The sequence below is a fragment of the Scyliorhinus canicula genome, chromosome 6 (assembly GCF_902713615.1).
Source record: "Scyliorhinus canicula chromosome 6, sScyCan1.1, whole genome shotgun sequence".
Classification (NCBI taxonomy): domain Eukaryota; kingdom Metazoa; phylum Chordata; class Chondrichthyes; order Carcharhiniformes; family Scyliorhinidae; genus Scyliorhinus; species Scyliorhinus canicula.
The window spans coordinates 64,199,231-64,218,669 of NC_052151.1; the positions used below are offsets into that span (position 1 = coordinate 64,199,231).

A 19,439-nucleotide genomic window follows, 5' to 3' on the forward strand; every position below is an offset into this window, starting at 1 on the left:
TGAAAGTTATGTGACGCAAGGAGCCAGTAGGTGTTGATATGAGCGAGAGTGATAAGGATGTGAACTGTAATGAGTATAAAGATCGCAGTATATATGTTATTTGTACCTTCTGGATCACAGAAGTGGAGTTGCCAGCTAGGATCACCTTGGAGGAGGTCGTTTGTAAGGTATTACTGACTTGAATTAGGATTTTGGCAACAGAGAGTCAGAACTAAGGTAAATGGAGTGATGCTTTGGAGATGACCTTGGTGATGGATTGAAAATAAAGGCGAAAGCTGAGAGCCAAATAGTGGTGGTGGTCAGATTTTTGATTGAAATATAAATAACAATGTAATTGGTATGCACTTAATCACAGTGTGTAACTGATAATTGATGCAAATCGAATTTTGTATTTATTCTGTAGCTACGGCCTGAACCAAGGTGATAAATGTTGAATGACCTGGATTTACTGAAGTAGCAATACGGCTATCCGCACTCGCTGTTATTGAGGAATAAATGTGTCAACAATTTCTGGCATCTGCACCTGTGTGGTTAAGCAGGGAAATCTAGAAGTTATTGTTAGTCGCCCTGCTCCTACTCAATTTTGCAATTATTGAGCAACATGCCATTTAAATAGATGAATGGTGTGAAATTCTCGTACTTACCCACTTGTTACCAAATATGTTGTTTTACAAGTACATTTAAGGGTAAAAGGATAACTAGGGAACAAGTAGGGCCTAATAAGGACCACAGTGGTCATTTGTGTGTGGAGCTGGAGGACGTAGGATTTTAAATGACTACTTGTCAGTGATCACTCGTGAGAGTGACGGTGTGGGTATAGAAATCAGGGAGAAGGACTCTGATAAAATTCAAGAGATTTACATAGACAGAGAGGAGGTTCTGAGTGAACTGGCAGGCTTAAAAGTAGACAAATCTCCAGGGCCAGATGATTTCGGATTTGATTTATTGTCACATGTACCACGGTGCAGTGAAGAGTATTGTTCTGTGTACAGTCCAGGTAGATCGTTCCGTACAGAAAAAAACATAGGACATACATGAAAAAATGAAATGAAAATTGCTTATTGTCACAAGTAGGCTTCAAATGAAGTTACTGTGAAAAGCCCCTAGTCGCCACATTACGGCGCCTGTTCAGGGAGGCTGGTATGAGAATTGAACTGTGATGCTGGCCTGCCTTGGTATGCTTTCAAAGCCAGCAATTTAACCCTGTGCTAAACAGCCCCAGGTTGTTAAGTGAGGCAACGGAGGAAATAGCAGGGGCGCTGGCAATAAATTTTAATTCCTCTCTGGCCAAGGGGCTGGTTTAGCTCACTCGGCTAAATCGCTGGCTTTTAAAGCAGGCCAGCAGCACGGTTCGATTCCCGTACCAGCCTCCCCGGACAGGCGCTGGAATGTGGCGACTAGGGGCTCTTCACAGTAACTTCATTGAAGCGTACTCGTGACAATAAGCGATTTTCATTTTTCACAGGAGAGGTACTGGAGGATAGCCAATGTGGTACCATTATTCAAGAAGGGAGGAAGAGATGAACTAGGAAACTACAGGCCAGTCAATCTAACCTCTGTGGTGGGGAAACTATTGGAAGCAGTACTGAGAGACGGAATCAATCTGCATTTGGAGAGGCAGGCATTAATCAAGAACAGTCAGCATGGTTTTGTTAAAGGGTCTGACCAGCTTAATTGAATTTTTCGAAGAGGTGACCAGGTGTGTAGGTGAGCGAAATGCATTTGACGTAATCTACTTGGACTTCAACGAGGCTTTTGATAAGGTCCCACATGGGAGACAGATAATGAAGATAGAAGCCTATGGGATCCAAGGAAATTTGGCAAATTGAACCAGAATTGTCTGAGTGGCAGAAAGCAAAAGGTGATGGTCGATGGTGTTTTTCTGATTGGAACCTGGTGTAGTCCTGCATTGATCAGTGTTGGGGCCCTTGCTGTTTGTGGTTTATGTTAATGATTTGGACCTGACGAGGGCGGCACGGTAGCACAATGGTTAGCACTGTTGCTTCACAGCGCCAGGGTCCCAGGTTCGATTTCCGGCTTGGGTCACTGTCTGTGCGGAGTCTGCATGTTCTCCCTGTGTCTGCATGGATTTCCTCCGGGTGCTCCGGTTTCCTCCCACCAAGTCCCGAATTACGTGCTAGTTAGATGAATTGGACATTCTGAATTCTCCCTCAATGTACCCGAACAGACGCTGGAATGTGGCGACTGTGACAATAATAAAGATTATTATTATGAATGCAGGTGGGTTGATCAGTAAGTTTGCGGATGTTATGAAAATTGGGTGGGCATAGTAAATAGTGAGAAGGATAGCCTTAGATTACAGGAGGATATAGACCGGCTGGTCAGATAGGTTATCAGTGGCAAATGGAATACAATCCGGATAAGTGTGAGGTGATGCACTTGGGCAGGACAAACAAGGCAGGACCCTGGGAAACACTGAAGATCAGAGGGACCTTGGTGTGCACATACATCAGTCCCTTAAGTCAGCAGAGCAGGTAGATACAGTGTTTAAGAAGGCTTGTGGTGTACTTGCCTTTATTAACCAAGGCATAGTGTTTAAGAGTAGGAAGGTTATGCTGGAACTGTATAAGACGTTGGTTAGGCCACAGCTAGAATATTATGCGTAGTTCTGAATCCACATTATAGGGGGAATGTGATAGCATTGGGTTGGATTTGTTTATTGTCACGTGTATTGAGGTACAGTGAAAAGCATTTTTCTCTGAGTAGCTCAACAGATCATTAAGTACATGAAAAGAAAAGGAAATTTAAAAAATGCATAATGGGGCAACACAAGGTACACAATGTAACTACATAGCATCGGCATCGGGTGAAGCATACAGGGGTGTAGTGTTAATGAGATCAGTCCATAAGAGGGTCGTGTAGGAGTCTGATAACAGTAGAGAAGAAGCTGTTTTTCAGTTTGTTCATGTATGTTCTCAGACTTCTGTATCTCCTGTCCGCTGGATGAAGTTGGAAGAGTGAGTAAGCCGGGTGGGAGGGCTCTTTGATTATGCTGCCCACTTTTCCCAGGCAGCGGGAGGTGTAGATGGAGTCAATGGATGCGAGGCAGGTTTGTGTGATGGACTGGGCTGTGTTCACGACTCTGTGAAGTTTCTTACGGTCCTGGACCGAGCAGTTGCCATACCAGGCTGATGCAGCCAGATAGGATGATTTCTATGGTGCATCTGTAAAAGTTGGTAAGAGTTAATGTGGACATGCCGTATTTCCTTAGTTTCCTGAGGAAGTATAGGCGCTGTTGTGCTTTCTTAGTAGTAGCGTCAACGTGGGTGGACCAGGATAGAATTTTGTGATGTGTACCCCTAGGAATTTGAAACTGCTAACCATCTCCACCTCGGCCCCGTTGATACTGAAAGGGGTGTGTACAGTACTTTGCTTCCTGAAGTCAATGACCAGCTCTTTAGTTTTTCCGGCATTGAGGGAGAGATTGTTGTCGCTGCACCACTCCAAAGGTTCTCTATCTCCCTCCTGTATTCTGACTCGTTGTTATTTGAGATCCGGCCCACTGTGATCGTATCGTCAGCAAACATGTAGATGGAGTTGGAACCAAATTTTGCCACGCAGTCGTGTGTGTACAGGGAGTAGAATAGGGGGCTAAGTACGCAGCCTTGCGGGGCCCTGGTATTGAGGACTATTGTGGAAGAGGTGTTGGTGTTCATTCTTACTGATTGTGGTCTGTGGGTCAGAAAGTCGAGGATCCAGTTGCAGAGTGAGGAGCCAATGCCTAGGTTTTGGATATGACCTTGGCTGGGATTATGGTGTTGAAGGCGGAGCTGTAGTCAGTAAATATGAGTCTGATGTCAGAGTCCTTGTTGTCAAGATGCTCTAGGGATGAGTGTAGGGCCAGGGAAATGGTGTCTGCTGTGGACCAGCTGTGGCGGTACGCGAATTGCAGTGGACCAAGACGTTCTGGGAGTATGGAGGTGATGCGCTTCATGACCAACCTCTCTTTACTTCATTACGACTGAAGTCAGGGCCACCGAACGGTAGTCATTGAGGCACGTTGCCTGGTTCTTCTTTGGCACCGGTATGATGGTGGTCTTCTTGAAGCAGGTGGGGACCTTGTAGTAGAGTAGGGACAGGTTAAAGATGTCCGCAGACGCATCTGCCAGCTGGTACGTGCAGGTTCTTGAGTGCACGACCAAGGATCCCTTCCGGGCCCGCCGCCTTCCGAGGGTTCACTTTCAGGAAGGCCGATCTGACTTCGGAAGCTGTGATGGTGGATATGGGTGAGTTACGGGCTGCTGGGGCGCTCGATAGCGGATTGTTGGTTTCCTGCTCGAACTGAGCCATAGAACGCATTGAGTTCATCGGGGAGGGGTGCGCTGCTGCCGGAGATACTGCTCGGCTTCGCTTTGTAGCTTGTTACATTGTTTAAGCCTTGCCACAATTACCGAGAGTCTGTCTGTGACTCTAGCTTGGTTTTGATATTCTCTCTTGGCATCTCGGATGGCTTTGCGGTGGTCATACCTGGATTTCTTGTATTGATCAGGGTCGCCTAACTTGAACGCCTCAGACCTGTCCTTCAGGGAATCAATCTCGCGATTGAGCCATGGTTTCCGCTTAGGGAACGTACTGCTTTCTTTGGCACGCAGTTGTCCACACATTTGCTGTTTGCTGATGAAGTCTGTGACGGTGGTGGCATGCTCATTTAAGTTGGTCGCTGAGTTCTTAAATATGGACCAGTCCACATATGGCCCGGAAAGGGTGCAGAGGAGATTACCAGGATGTTGCCTGGGCTGGAGAGTTTTCGCTGTACCAAGAGAGATTGGATTGATTGGGGTTGTTTTCCTTGAAGCAGAGGAGACTAAGGGGGGATATGATTGAGATGTATAAAATTATGAGGGACAGAGAGTAGACAGGAAGAATTGTTTCTCCTTGGAGGAGGAATCTATGACTAGGAGTCATAGATTTAAGTTAAAGGGTAGGTGGTTTAGAGAGGCTGTAAGGAAAAACCTTTCACCCGAAAAGGGTGGAACTCTGCCTGAAAGGGTCTTGGAGGCAATGACCCTCATAGCATTTAAAAAAGTATTTAGAAGTGCACTTGCAATGCCAGGGCATACAAGGCCAAGTGCTGGAAAATGGGATTTGAATAGTTAGGTGGTTGTTTTTGACCGGCGCAGACGGGATGGGCTGAAGGACCTTTTCAGTGCTGTTGACCTCTGACTGAAGTTAATTTTTAATGGTGTGGTAAGTCTTGATTACTACCAGACTCGCTGGAGGTTTCCCACACAAAACATTTTAACCAGCTTTGTGTGATTATAAAGTATGCAAGAAATTCAAGAGGATTACAGTACTGAACATTTTTTGAACCGGATTTGACCATGATCTTAGCCATACTCCATGCAGTGTCAAATGCAGTGGTGTGAGATGGTCTTTCTGAAGCTGCTCTGCAGAAATGGCAGGATTTCCGCATTCTAAAATAGTTGATACGACCAACTGCGTTCTTTCGAATTTATAAGAAAACAAAAGTAACCTTAGTCCCATAAATAAGTAATATTTCACTTTCTCAAAGTGGATTACCCTTGGCTGTTTTCCACATTATTCCTTAAAATTTGCAAAAGATGTTCCAGTTAATTATCTATTTTACCTCTAATGCGAATAATATTGAGTGACTGAAAAGATTATCATTTTGCTTCTTTTAATTTTAAAAATCTGTTTCTCTGTGGGTTTGACAATTCAGTGTCGATTACTGTTTAATTAAAGATGGTTTGTGTTATTCATTTGCCTGCCTCTAAGAGTGAGCTTCAGATTGCTACAAACATGTATAGGGTTATTACAGTCAGTGGAGCGGAGTCTTTTATGTTGTCAGCATGTGCTGGATAGTATCTCAGTGCCAAAGAGGGGAAGCTATTGTCCAAATGATCACACATTCCAAATGTATTTGTATTTCAATATTTTCACTGCCAACTATAAATTTAATACAGGCGGATGTTTAAATATTAATAGAACTACGTTAGATCATTTTTTTAAAAACCCTTCTCTCTTCATTCTGAAGGTAAAATTTGCTGGCTATAAAGTTGTCAACGTTCTGGCTGTATGCACTATGCCATTTGAAATTAGGCTACCAGAATTCACTAAACGAAATCGGCCAATTGCAAGGTATGTACTCAGAAGTTGGTGATTAATAATATGGTGGCAGCATTGTCCAGCAGCATCTGAGTAAAGACCAGAGAAATGAAAGATCTCTACCCCAAATACAAGCTCACCTTGTTTCTTCTCAGATGTTGATGGACCTATGTACTTCCAGAATTTGTTTTTATTTCAGATTTGCAGCATTTGAAGTGTTTATCTTCTTTCTCTCTTGCGTATTGCTTTTTTGTAAACAATCTCTAAGATTTTGTGTTGTTATTTTATGCGGTCACTGAAATTCAGTGTTTTTCTCTTGCAGCTATGAGCCAGAACTCCATCCTGCAGCGTCTTATAGAGTTAAAGCATTGAAGGCTACGCTTCAAATTTTTTCCACAGGAAGTATAACAATAACAGGTGTGCTTGCAAACCTCGGAAGTTAAAATCAGCTACTGTAGCCACTAGCTTCTTCATTTTAGGTTCCTCCACATTTCATAAGCTTTGTAAAAAAATAAGTATTTTAAGTGTGTAAAAATGTGTCCACCTTTTTAAGCATTTCCATTGCATGAGATCATTATGCCACTGTGCACAATTTCTTCCTCACATTAAGTATTTTCTCCAAAATATCTGCATAGTTCTTGGTCTGCTGTTCACCATCAATTGTGCAGTACTATTAAATTGCTTAACGTACATTTTCAGAATTTTCATTATTCCCTCCCACAACAAATTCATTGCTTCAGGTCAGAGATATTCCTAAAATATTAACTTGAAAAAGATGACAATTTGCAGTTGTCAAAGAAATTGTTAACTGTTATGAGAATAGTATTTAATAGCTAGTTACGTTATATTAAATAAAATCAACTCATTACTTTAGCGAAATTGATCACCAAAGCAGTATTATCCAGATGTTCTGGATACCATTGAGAAAAAAATATAGTTGCTGAGAAGCTACATAAGGATTCATTATTAATTCAGTGTTCTGTTTTTCTGTTCTACTGTTAACCTCTTTATGACTCGCAATTTAATTTCCTACCATTTTTGAGTACTAAATGCTCGCATTCATCAGCATAGACTTACTTTTCGTGGCAGTTTGCTTAACAAGTGATTTTTATAAATGGCTTTTAAAAAGTATCACTGCAACAAAGCAGGATGAAAACAAAAGTTTGAATTGAACACCTGCTTGACCTTGTATCATTATTGTGCTAATAATTTTTCATCAACACAAAATACACCAGTGGATAGCAAATACTCAAGTGAAGTATTGCAATTATTTTTTCAGTAATGAGGAGGATGATATGTGTTTTGAATAGAGAAAAGATTATAAAAATCAGATTCTGAAACAGCATCTGAATCACAGAGTAGACTGGATTAATTAAGTTGGCAATAAGACACTTGGTTGGCATATTGTAATTTCAGCTAGTAGTTTTGTTGACTTGGCCATATTTGGCATTGATGTTCTAAAGTGTTTTTTCACTGTACTGGATAATGGGTTTGTAAATTTACTGTTAGAGCAAAGCCAAATGCATGTATGGAGCATAGTTCTATTCTTAGGGGCTGTTTAGCACAGGGCTAAATCGCTGACTTTGAAAGCAGGCCAGCAGCACGGTTCGATTCCCGTAACATCCTCCCTGAACAGGCGCCGGAATGTGGTGACTAGGGGCTTTTCACAGTAACTTCATATGAAGCCTACTCGTGACAATAAGCGATTTTCATTTTTCATTGTTGAAATTGGTGTGGGCAGTCGTGATTTTAAAACTGAGTTAGAACATGAGATTGAAGCAGGGGTAGGCCATGACGCTGCTTGAGCCTGTTCTGCCATTCACTAAGATCATAGTTGATCTTCTATCTCAGCTCCACCCATGCTACTTGCATTTCGATTCCTTTCGTACTTGAAAATCTCTGTTCTCTGACTTGAATATGTTCAACAATTGACCATCAACATTTCTCTGAGATTGACTATTAAAAAGGTTCACAACCCTTTGAAGAAATTTCTCCTCATCTCAGTCCTAGATTGTTCTATTCTGAGACTGTGGCCTCTCGCCAGGGAAGCATCCTCTCATTATCCACCCTGTCAAGCCACTTGATCATCCTTCATTCTTCTAACCTCTAGAGACTATAGGCTTAGTCTACTCGATCATTCCTCAAAGAGCAATCCACTCATACCAGACATTCGTTTGGTGAGTCTTCATTGCACTTCTTCTAAGCAAAGCACATCCTTCTTAGGTAAAGAGAACATATCTGTACACACTACTTCTCTATTCTCACCAAGGTTCTTTATAATTGCAGTAAGACGTCTTTACACTTGTAAGCTAATTCCTTTATAATAAATATAACAATAACATTTGCGTTCCTCATTGCTTGCTGTATCTGCCTGTTAACTTGCTGTGATTCATATTTAAGGTACCCTGGCCTCTGTGAACACCAGCGTTTCCCCCCTCACATTATTTTAAAATGTTCTGCTTTTCCATTTTTCCTACCACAGTAGATAACCTTACATTTCTCCACATTACAATTCCATCTCTCATGTTCTTACCCACTCACAATCTGTCTAAATCCTTTTGCAGCCTCTTTGCATCCTCCTCACTTGAATACATTGCATTGTATCCTCTCATTTAAGTTGTCTGAGGCCCATACCAATGCACAACTTTTTTTCTTTTTTTAGTTAAGGGACAATTTAGCACCTCTCATCTAAGTTGTAGGGCAGACTTCTCCCATTCAGCGGCAGAGTGTCCACGCCGTCGGAAATGACCTCGCGACGTGAACAGGCCGCTGGGAGTACTGATTCTTGCCCCTACAGGGGGGCAGTATGGCGCTGGAGCGGTTCATGCCGCTCCAACCTCCCATCCCGGCGTGAACAGTGCGCCGCGGGATCCACGCATGTGCAGTTGCACCGGCGTCAACGAGGACATGCGCAGTGGCGCCAACCCGTGCATGCACGGTGGCCTCCCTCAACGCTCCGGCCCCGACACAACATGGCACGGGCGTTCAGGGGCTGGCGCGTAAGAAAATAGGCCCAGGGGGGGCAAGAGGCTGGCCCGCCTATCGGTGGGCCCCGATCAATCGCGGAACAGGCCCCATCGGAGACCCCCCTCTTCTCTCTTCTCCCCCCCCCCCCCCAGATAATTCCGCCCAATGTACGTAATGTGTATCTGCAAATAAAAGCTAGTAAGTGCATAAAGACATGACTTCAATGTTTTATCCTTCATTGCCTGGCTATTCAAGTTTTGACAATGATTGCTGTTTCCCAGAGGCTTCCTTATTACAAAGTTATTAATTAACCTTATGGTGCACAATGCTAGATCTAAAATAGTCTATTCCTTCGTTAGTTTCTGACACTTATTTAGAAAATAATCTTGAATGCATTCCATGAATCATGCTCCATACCATTATTGTAAATTTAGTTTGCCCGGTTTATATGAAGATTAAAATGCTACATGATTACTCTATTATCCTTGTAACATATATCTCAAATTTCCCAATTTATACTCTGTCTGACATTACAACTACTCCCACCATTATTTTCTTCCCCTTTTTTTTTCTTGGCTCCACTCAAACTGATTCTAAGTTGCAATTTCTTAGGAGCATGAATTCATGGAATGCATACAAGCTAAGGTCCTTTCTCTCTTCTGTCTTTATCATCAGGAAAACGCCTTTTCCTTTTCCATTTCTCCCTCCCTTTTCTAAAAAAGAAGAAAGGTATCCTGGAATATTTTAATTTCCAAACTTGATCACTCTGCAACCACATCTCCATAATGTGGGGACATGGTAGAGTAGTGGTAATGTCACCGGGATGGTAATCCAGAGGCCCAAGTTAATGCTCTGGTAATGGTAACTGGCGGATTTAAATTAATTATGATGAATCTGGAATATAAAGCTAGTTTCCGAAATGTTAATCATGAACAACCATCACTGATTGTTGTCAAAGCCCATCTGGTTCACTAATGTTCTTCATGGGGGGAAATCTTCCATGGTCTGGCCTACATGCAGCTCCAGACCCACAGTAATGTGGTTGACTCTTAATTACCTTCTGAAATTGCCTAGCAATTTAAGGGAATTAGGGTGGGCAACAAATGCTTGCCTTGCCAGTGATGTCCACATCCCATGAAAGAATAAAGAAAAAATAATGGCTTTTAGATCAAATCCATTAATTTCTGTATAATTCCTCTATATGTTGCACACAATCAAATAAAATGTTTCTAGCCTTCACATACCCCCATTTTGTCCTGATGTTACTCAAGTCTCTAATCCTCACAATACCTTTGCCAAGCCTTCATTTTCCATACCCTCGTTGATCCACTTTGTTTCTTTTTAACCAAATCACTACTCTGCTTAACAGATTCAGCATTTATTTTGAATTTATCCTTTCCTGGATCCCCTCTCTCTTCCACCCGCACCTCCTAACCAATTTAAAGTTTAATCTACCGCCCTAGTTTGCAAGGGCAGTGATCCCAGCTCATTTTTCTTTCTTCTTTTTATTTTATAAATTTAGAGGACCCAATAATTGTTTTTCCAATTAAGGGGCAATTAAGCATGACCAATCCACCTAACCTGCACATCTTTGGGTTGTGGAGGTGAAACCCACGCAGACATGGGGAGAAGGTGCAAACTCCACACGGGCAGTAACCCAGGGCCGGGATTCGAACCAGGGTACTCAGCACCGTAGTCCCAGTGCTAACCACTGTGCCACATGCCACCCCCAATTCCAGCTCATGTGAGTGTGCCTACCCCAACAGAACAGCTCCCTCGCCCCTGGTATTGATGCTAGTACCCCATGAATTGAAATCTCTGCCTCCCACACCACTCCCTACCACACATTATCTGTTTGACCCTAGCAAATTACATATGGCTCAATTAACAATGCAGAGATTATTACCTATGAGATTCTGCTCTTTAATTTCAACATTACTTCCTCAACCTCTTTCAGCAAAACTTATTTTCTAGTTGTGTGTATGTTGGTTCCTGGACGGATCACAGCTGGATCCTCTTCCTCTCATTCCAGGTTTTTCACGAGCCACACAATGATGTCCTTAAACATAGCACTGGCCAGGCAACACAATCTTCAGAACTGTTTTTATGCTTTGACTACTGCTTCCTATGACTCCGGCATTCCTTTCACTCCCCTCATTTAAATTACCTCCTGCACCATGGTGTCATGGACAGTTTGCTCATCCACCCTGTAGACCATGGTCCCATCTGCAAGAACTAGGAACATATGGTCCATCTGACTTCCTCAAGTACGATCTTGGCTGACCTTGGGATTCAAATCCATTTTCTCGCCCGTTCCCCATACTCCCTTAATTACCTGAGACACTAAAACTCTCACCATCCCAGCCTTAAACATATTCAACGATGAAGCATCCACAAACCTTTGGGATAGAGAATTCCAAGAATTTGAGTGAAGTAACTTCTCCTCATCTCAGTCCTAAATGATAGACCCCTTTTCCCAAGACTGTCTCTCGCCCCAAGTTTTAAATTCCTCGACCATCAGAAACAATTTCTCAGCATCTACCCTATGAAGCCCCTTCAGAATTTTGGGTGCATCAATGAGGAGCGCAATGTGGCTGTTCCCCCTTGTGGGAAAATCTATGACCAGGGAGCATAATCTCAGAGTTAGGGGTCACCCATTTAAAACAGAGAGGAGGAAGAATTTCTTCTGAGGGTAGTAAATCTGTGGCAATCTTCACTGTAGAGGGCTATAGAGGCTGAGTCATTGAGTATATTCAATGCTGAGATGGACAAATATTTAATCAGTAAAGGGACCAAGAGTTATAGAGATAAGTGGAGTTGAGGATTATCAGATCAGTCGTGATCTCATTGAATGTTGCAGCAGACTCGATTGGCTGAATAGTGTCCTGCTCCTACATCTTATTGCCCTTCATTCTGAAAAATGAAAATCGCTTATTGTCACGAGTAGGTTTCAATGAAGTTACTGTGAAAAGCCCCTAGTCGCTACATTCCGGCGCATGTTCGGGGAGGCTGGTGCGGGAATTGAACCGTGCTGCTGTCCTGCCTTGGTCTGCTTTAAAAGCCAGCGATTTAACCCACTGTACTAAACCAGCCACCATTCTTGTAAATACCATACAATATGAGCCCAATTTACTTACCCTCTCAACATAGGACAACCCCCTCATCCCTGGGACCAATTTAGTGAACCGTTGCTGCACAACCTCCAATGTGAATCTTTTGGGGCAGCAAGGTAGTACAAGTGGATAGCACTGTGGACTCACAGCGCCAGGGTCCCAAGTTTGATTCCCCGCTGGGTCACTGTGCGGAGTCTGCACATTCTTCCCGTGTCTGCGTGGGTTTCCTCCTACAGTCCAAAGATGTGCAGATTAGGTGGATTGGCCATGAAGGTTACGGGGATAGGGTGGAAGTGAGGGCTTAAGTGGGTTGATGCAGACTTGATGGGCCGAATGGCCTCCTTCTGCACTGTATGTTCTGTGTTCTGTTCTATCCTTTCTGAAACGTGGAGACCAAAATTACACAGTATGCCTGATGTGGTCTAACGAGACTTATTTATTCTTGTACTCTGGTCCCCTTGCAATAAAGCCCAATATGCTGTTTACCTTCCCAATTGCTTGTTACACCTACATGCTAACTTTGTGTTTCTTGTACAAGCACACCCAATCTCTCTGAACATCAGCACTTGCATGTTTCACACAACTTTCAAAAATGTACTGCTTTAGTATATGTAGACCAAAGTGAATAACTTCACACTTACATTATAATTCTCTGCCATCCTGTTGCACACTTGCTTAACCTATCCATATCTCTTTGCAGTCTCTGTGTCCTTCCCATCTAGCTCGGTATCATCAGCAAAGTTTTTTTTTTTTTAAATAATTTTTATTGAGAAATTTTGATTTTATACAACAATAACGCACCTTAGTAAAATACCGAAAATAACAATAATATTAACAATCATATACATTCGCCCCATCCCCATGAACAACCCAGCATTTTAACAACAACGCAAATTAACACACTATAAAGTTACAGAATAAACACTACAATAATGCCCCCCCCCCCGGGTTGCTGCTGCTATTGACCCAGTTACCTATCTCTGAGCCAGGAAGTTCAGAAAAGGCTGCCATCGTTTATAGAACCCTTGTATTGATCCTCTCAGGGCAAATTTGACCTTTTCCAATTTTATAAATCCCGCCATGTCACTGATCCAGGTCTCCACGCTTGGGGGCCTTGCATCCTTCCATTGTAACAGAATCCTTCGACGGGCTACTAGGGACGCAAAGGCCAGGACACCGGCCTCTTTCGCCTCCTGCACTATCATCAGCAAAGTTTGATACGCACAGGGCTAAAGAGCTGGCTTTTAAAGCAGACAAAAGCAGGCCAGCAGCACGGTTCAATTTCCGTACCAGCCTCCCCGAACAGGAGCCGGAATGTGGCGACTAGGGGCTTTTCACAGTAACTTCATTTGAAGCCTCCTTGTGACAATATAAGCGATTTTCATTTCATTTCATTTCATTTCATTACTCTTAAGTCATTAACATAGTTTGTATAAAGCTGATGCCCAAGCACTGATTCTTGTGGCATTCCACTATTTGCTGCCTGCCAACTTGGGAAAAGCCCTGTTAATGCCCACTCTATGCTTTCTATTGATTAATGAACCTCCTGTCCATGCTAAAATATTACACCCATCTCCATGAGTTCTTATCTTGTCGCTTTTGCTTTGGTGTGGCATCCAGTGGAATGCCTTTTGGAAATCCAGTATATTACATTCCTGGTTTCCTCTTTATCGACCCTACTCATTATATCCTTAAAAAAACTCTCATACATTTGACAAACAGAATTTCTTTTTAGCATAGGTCAACATGATTTTACTAATCATATTATGCTTTTCTATTTGCATTCTAATACTTTCTTAATAACGGATTCCAGCATTTTACGAATAACTGATGTTCGGCTAACTGGCTTGTAGTGCCCTATTTTCTCTCCCTACTTTCTTGAAAAGCAGTGTCACATTTGCTAACTTCCAATCTAATGGAGTCTAAATAATTTTGGAAAATTATAGCTAGCGCAGCCGCTATCCCTGCAGCAATCTCTTTTAGAACTCCAGGGTGTCGGCCATCGGGTCCCAGGGAGTTGTCAGATTTAAGCCCCTTAAATTTCTCCAATACTTTTTCTCTGATACTAATTTCCTTAATTTACTCACTTTTTACTTCAAGGTTACCATCTATTATTTCTGGTATGAAACTTGTGCCTTCTGATGAAAACACAAGTATTTGTCTACTATTTCCTCATTTATGATGATTTCTCCTGTCTCTGCTTCAAGGGATCAATGTAAACATTAGCTTCTCTCCCTCTTTCTAAACTCATAAAGGCTCTTGCAGGTGGCAAGGTGGCACAGTGGTTATCTTTGCTACCTCACAATGCAAGGGATTTGATTCTGGCCTTGAACGACTATCTGTGTGGAGTTTGCACATTCTCCCTGAGTCTGCGTGGGTTTCCACTGGGTGCTCTGTTTTCCTCCCACAGTCACAAAGGTGTGCAGGTCGGGTGGATTGGCCATGCTAAAGTTCCCCTTAGTGTCCAAAGGCTAGGTAGAGTTAGGGGATAAGGCGGGGGAGTGGGCCAAGGTAGGGTCGTCTTTTGGAGGGTTGGTGTAGACCAGACAGGCCGAATGGCCTCGTTCTGCACTTTAGGGATTCTATGATTCTGTTATATTTCTGGCTAGATTAAGAGCAAACTATTCAAAATGTTAACTTTGCACTGTAGAATTACTTATAAAAAGTATGATTTATAATATGCCTTTTTCTTTCTGTACCTCAGCACCCAGTATACAGTGTGTTGCCACTGCAGTGGAGCAAACTTATCCATTAATCTTTGAGTCCCGAAAGATGATCAAATAACCATTCCTATTCTGGGACCATCCTTTGATTATTGAATGGATGACTACACAGGCAAATTTGACCATATAATAATTCCAGGAATGGACATACAGTAAATGAGAGACTGTGAGATGCTTATAAAAATGTATGAACACAATGCAAATGTATTCATATTGGGATGTTAATATTGTTTTATTGTGAACTGTTTACATGACATGATGCTGCTGTTTTTCTTGGGAGAGCTCTCTTAGTCTGTGCAGTAAGGGGAACAAGGTTATAAAATGTGCACTACATTTAAAGTTGAACCATTTTTTCTGGTTGAGCTTTGTGTTTTATTGTGAGGTCTTTTTAAAAAAGAAATTTATGCTGTATATGGAAACCAAAGATGCCACCAATATCACTGTCCATTTCGGTTAGTGTTTAAATGAAATTAATAGATGTGTATTTAATTTTAAACAAGAACCCTGCCATCAGTCACAATTTCTTTCAAAATTTTTAAATAGCGTAATTTAGCCTTAGTAAATCCAAAACATTATTTGGGAAAGCAGTTTTAACTAACAGGTCCCTCACAAGTAATAGTAGTTGAAGTTAAATTCCCATTTAGTAGTGATTAAAAATTTCAGGTAGATATGGACTAAGAAGTTCATTTTAAAAATGATTTTGAGAGTTGATGTAAAATGGAGGGTTCCTAAAAGTTGGAGTCAAATCACATCCTATTAATTAAAAAATCTAGTGCATCAAGCCTTTTACACAATGTAGGGTATTGAAAACTGTTTAAATATTTGCATGGTTGCTTGTTGATTTTTAAAATTGATTAGCTAAGACAAGAAACTTCATATACGGCATCAACTAATAGATCAAAAAAGGCAGTGTGAAGTTTATTAAAATAGTTACATGCTGTGATGCATACCATTTATCATATCAACCATTGGAAATGTATCAAAACATAGTAACAAGTATTGCATTAATTATTCTAAAGCAGTATCTTAGGAAACTTTTTCTGTATTTGAAAATAACTTTCATGGGACTAGAATCGTATAGCCCATAATGCTGCAGAACGTGAATTTAAACTTCTACCAGGAGCCTCACACCCTCACAATAAAGAGAATCTCACTAATGTTGGTGAGTTCCAGTGTTTTTTTCATTTGTGCTTGCTACAAACTTTGATCGGTTAAACTCTTGAGGTATGAATATTTCATACTCCAGAAAGAATGGCGGTGACTACCCATCACCAGTGAGATTTCTTCTCTGAACCCAGATTTACTTTGTCTATGTTTTAATAAATACTGACTTGAAAAAGTGTTTTATGATCCGCAACCTTGATTTGAAGTTCTTTAATGTACCTATTAAAAAAGCAGACTATTGATTACTACTTATTTTAAAAGAAACTTCTATTGCCCTTCAACCATTACCAATATTTTAAAAAATCAATTGTTACAGTTTGACCATCGTTGCTCTGCATAATAAACTTATAATGTTGCCGGTATTCCATCAAATATTTTTGATTTATAATGAAAACAAGATTTCAATTCTGCAAATTACTAAGAGTTTAAAACTTTTGACTTTGTGCTATAAAAATCACACTGCACTCTGGCAGTGAACATGTTCTCGATTCACTCCACTTTTCCAAGCTGAATGTTTATTCCTCAGGTTGAGCGTCCATCCTCATGAGCATTACAAGTGGCATCTGTTTGATACAAGAATACTGTTGAATTTCAAACAAGAATTTACTTTATCATTGCGGTTGTAAGGTAATTCACAAACAAAAATTTTCAATTGGACATTACATCATCTAAATTAACATTAAAATTCACATAAAACATAATCCTTTGAGTACTGGATAGCACTTTTGAATAGCATATTTTCTGTTATGTATGTTTATTTTTGTACATTTCCAATCCTCAGCAAAGTTGTAGTAGGTAGATGTATGCACTGTAAAATATTGATTTACAATATTCTCACAATAAATGTAGTCCTGAGTATATAATAGTTGCTTATTTGATGTAGCAAGGCTTTCTCAGTATCAAAGGGTTATGTTGAGCGACAGAGTGCATCTGTCATGTAAATAGTCTACTTCAAAATATGTCAACATTGTTGCTTAGATGTTATGTCTTCATTCCAATTGGCAGCAGTTGGAATATTGTATTGCTTTTATACCCTAACCTTGGAAATTGCATCTGCTGTTGAATTTGAGTTGGAAAGGACAATTATGTATTGCAAAGGCTAAATGTTTGTGTTGATGAGATGTGGTTAAGATGGTATACTTTTTCATAGAAAATATGTAACTTTGATATGTAAACTGTAAATTCAGGAAAAAAACTTCAAAATCTACTCATTTGAAGAAAAATGTGTTTTGGATTGCTTTAAAGATTTCAATAACAAAGTCACCTTGTTAGCTTGACGTGTGAACACTTGAGTGTTGAAGATGGAAATCCTGGAGCGTCCGTGAATGCATGTTTCAATGAGTAAACATGTGTTCGCTCAAGGCTGAACCAGACAAAGCCATGGGGAATGATTTGGAATTGGGAAAATACAATTAGCATTGTAAGCTGCAGACTTTGTGTGTATTCTGACTGGCCTGCAGATAGAACACTCATTGTTTATCAGGGGTTTGTGGCATGTACTGGTAAGAATATTGCAATACTGCTCTGAAAATATTGTAACCTTATTTTGTGAGCGATAATGGACCACCGCGAAAGTGTGATGCCTTATTATCTACAAGACTTCAGTTTCAATGGAAATGGTGAACATTTGCTTTTCCTGGTGTGCATGATTGTGACATTGGAGTCTATGTACGAAAAGCAAGGTCAAGGTGAGTTCGGTAATACTGGTGGACCAAAGAAATTCATAGGCCTCTTCTAAAATTAGTTTTTTTTTGATTACTTTTATCAGAGTTACAAAGCCAGAGCTCAGAGTGTGGACAGGGGCAAACCCCTAAACCAGCTCCTTGCCTGCTCCAAAAACCAATTCAAATTGAATCCAATTCATGGGCCCCACAAGAGAGACATACCAGATCCAGGCATCACACCTGACCTCACGCTCACCTTAGCCAAAAGGCTGCTAGAAGCAGAAATTGATTCCAATATCATTGTCCTAGTTACAATTCTCGATCATTGTAAATGAATCAAATTTCCTTGTTAGTGGATTTAACATTACTGTGTTATCCCTAAAAGCTGCTGGGATTTGCTTCAATACTTTGAAAATAAGGTGATTATTTTGAAAGGGAATGCTGAAATGAATTAGAACTCTAGCCCCAAATATAGACTACCCCAGATCAAGAGCACACCGTCAACATTCACCCTCACCTGAGGTCAAGGCTGCAACTTCACACAGGCACTTGTGTGAGAAAGTGAACCACGACTTCCCTAAGGAAAGCGATTATGAAGTGATAATCGATTTTCCCAGATAGCCAGTTAAATAATTTGTTGCCAAGTTATAATTACCCAGGTATAAGGGTCTGGGGGGGGGGTCTCCTCAAAAATTGTATCTTCTCACTTTCAGAAAATACTAGAAAGCTGGGTTCTTAAACTGCATGCAGAAGACCGCAAGAGACATAATACTTTACCAACTTAATTACAAATTTATTACAGACTTATTTAACAGGTAATACACCTTAAAGTGGGTAAGCACATCACAACATTAATGACTAAAAGATAAAATATAGTCTTAGTTGTAAGAAATCTAATAAAACTTTAAAAATACAGCACCACTGCTAGTATCAATTCAGAATACCCAATCCTATTCAAAGTAATGTTTTACCCAAATCCCTGAGTGAATCAGTTGCTGGCAGTTGGATTCAAAAGCTGTCTGCTGTACCATATCCAACCGCTTGACAACTGGAGAAACATTGAGAGGGTGCTCCCAGTACCCTTCTACAACATTCCTCATCTTCTGAAAGGAAACGAACAGTTAGAAGTTCTAAACCAGTTTGCATCACTGTTTAGTAGCAATGGGTGTTGCCTCTTTGATTACTTCCTTTTAGATGTGCTATTATTCAAAAATTCTTAAATATGTGCTTAACATCTTCCCTGTTTACCTCCCAATTGTTCTTTTATAGAAGTGATTTTTTTAAATGGAGAAATAGATTTTGTGAAGTCTGTTTTTCTAATTTGCAGCGGTTAGTTCTCATTGTCTCCTGAAGGAGAGACAATACCATAAAAGCTTTTAAAGTTCCTTTGAAAATGACTTAAAATAACTAGAGCTTTTCCTCATCTTTCCTTAGTATGAAGCAAACTTGAAAGGCCCTGGTGTTACTTTGTGTGGCACAGACAATGTCTGTTTCATACCTGTTGAAACCAAAACTGTCAGCTAGAGCTGCCCATGTAAATGTTGTGAGGCTTCTGGGTAAAAATGGCTATACATGAATGTGTGGTCACTTATAATACCTGAAATACTTGTGAATTCTACCTATTCATGTATTTCCTTCACAGTGCTACATTTTGGCACATATCTCCTTTCTATTCTTTAGGAGCAGGAGAAGGCCATTCAGCACTGCTCTACCATTCAACA

The 19,439-nt window shown here is 40.9% G+C and overlaps 2 protein-coding genes across 5 annotated transcripts in view; one reads left to right on the plus strand and one right to left on the minus strand.

Moving 5' to 3' along the window:
* Nucleotides 1–17,277, plus strand: part of tbpl1 (TBP-like 1) — an 80,551-nt gene extending 63,274 nt beyond the window's left edge. For all 3 annotated transcript variants that reach the window (XM_038799388.1, XM_038799389.1, XM_038799387.1), the window contains exons 7-9: nt 6,017–6,120; nt 6,410–6,504; nt 14,872–17,277. In XM_038799388.1, coding sequence (XP_038655316.1) covers nt 6,017–6,120; nt 6,410–6,504; nt 14,872–14,951 — 279 coding nt within the window. In that variant the 3' untranslated portion in view covers nt 14,952–17,277. The remainder of the gene's footprint in view (nt 1–6,016; nt 6,121–6,409; nt 6,505–14,871) is intronic.
* The window catches only part of slc2a12 (solute carrier family 2 member 12), a 133,649-nt gene continuing 130,633 nt past the window's right edge, over nt 16,424–19,439 (minus strand). For both annotated transcript variants that reach the window (XM_038799386.1, XM_038799383.1), the window contains exon 7: nt 16,424–16,617. In XM_038799386.1, coding sequence (XP_038655314.1) covers nt 16,577–16,617 — 41 coding nt within the window. In that variant the 3' untranslated portion in view covers nt 16,424–16,576. The remainder of the gene's footprint in view (nt 16,618–19,439) is intronic.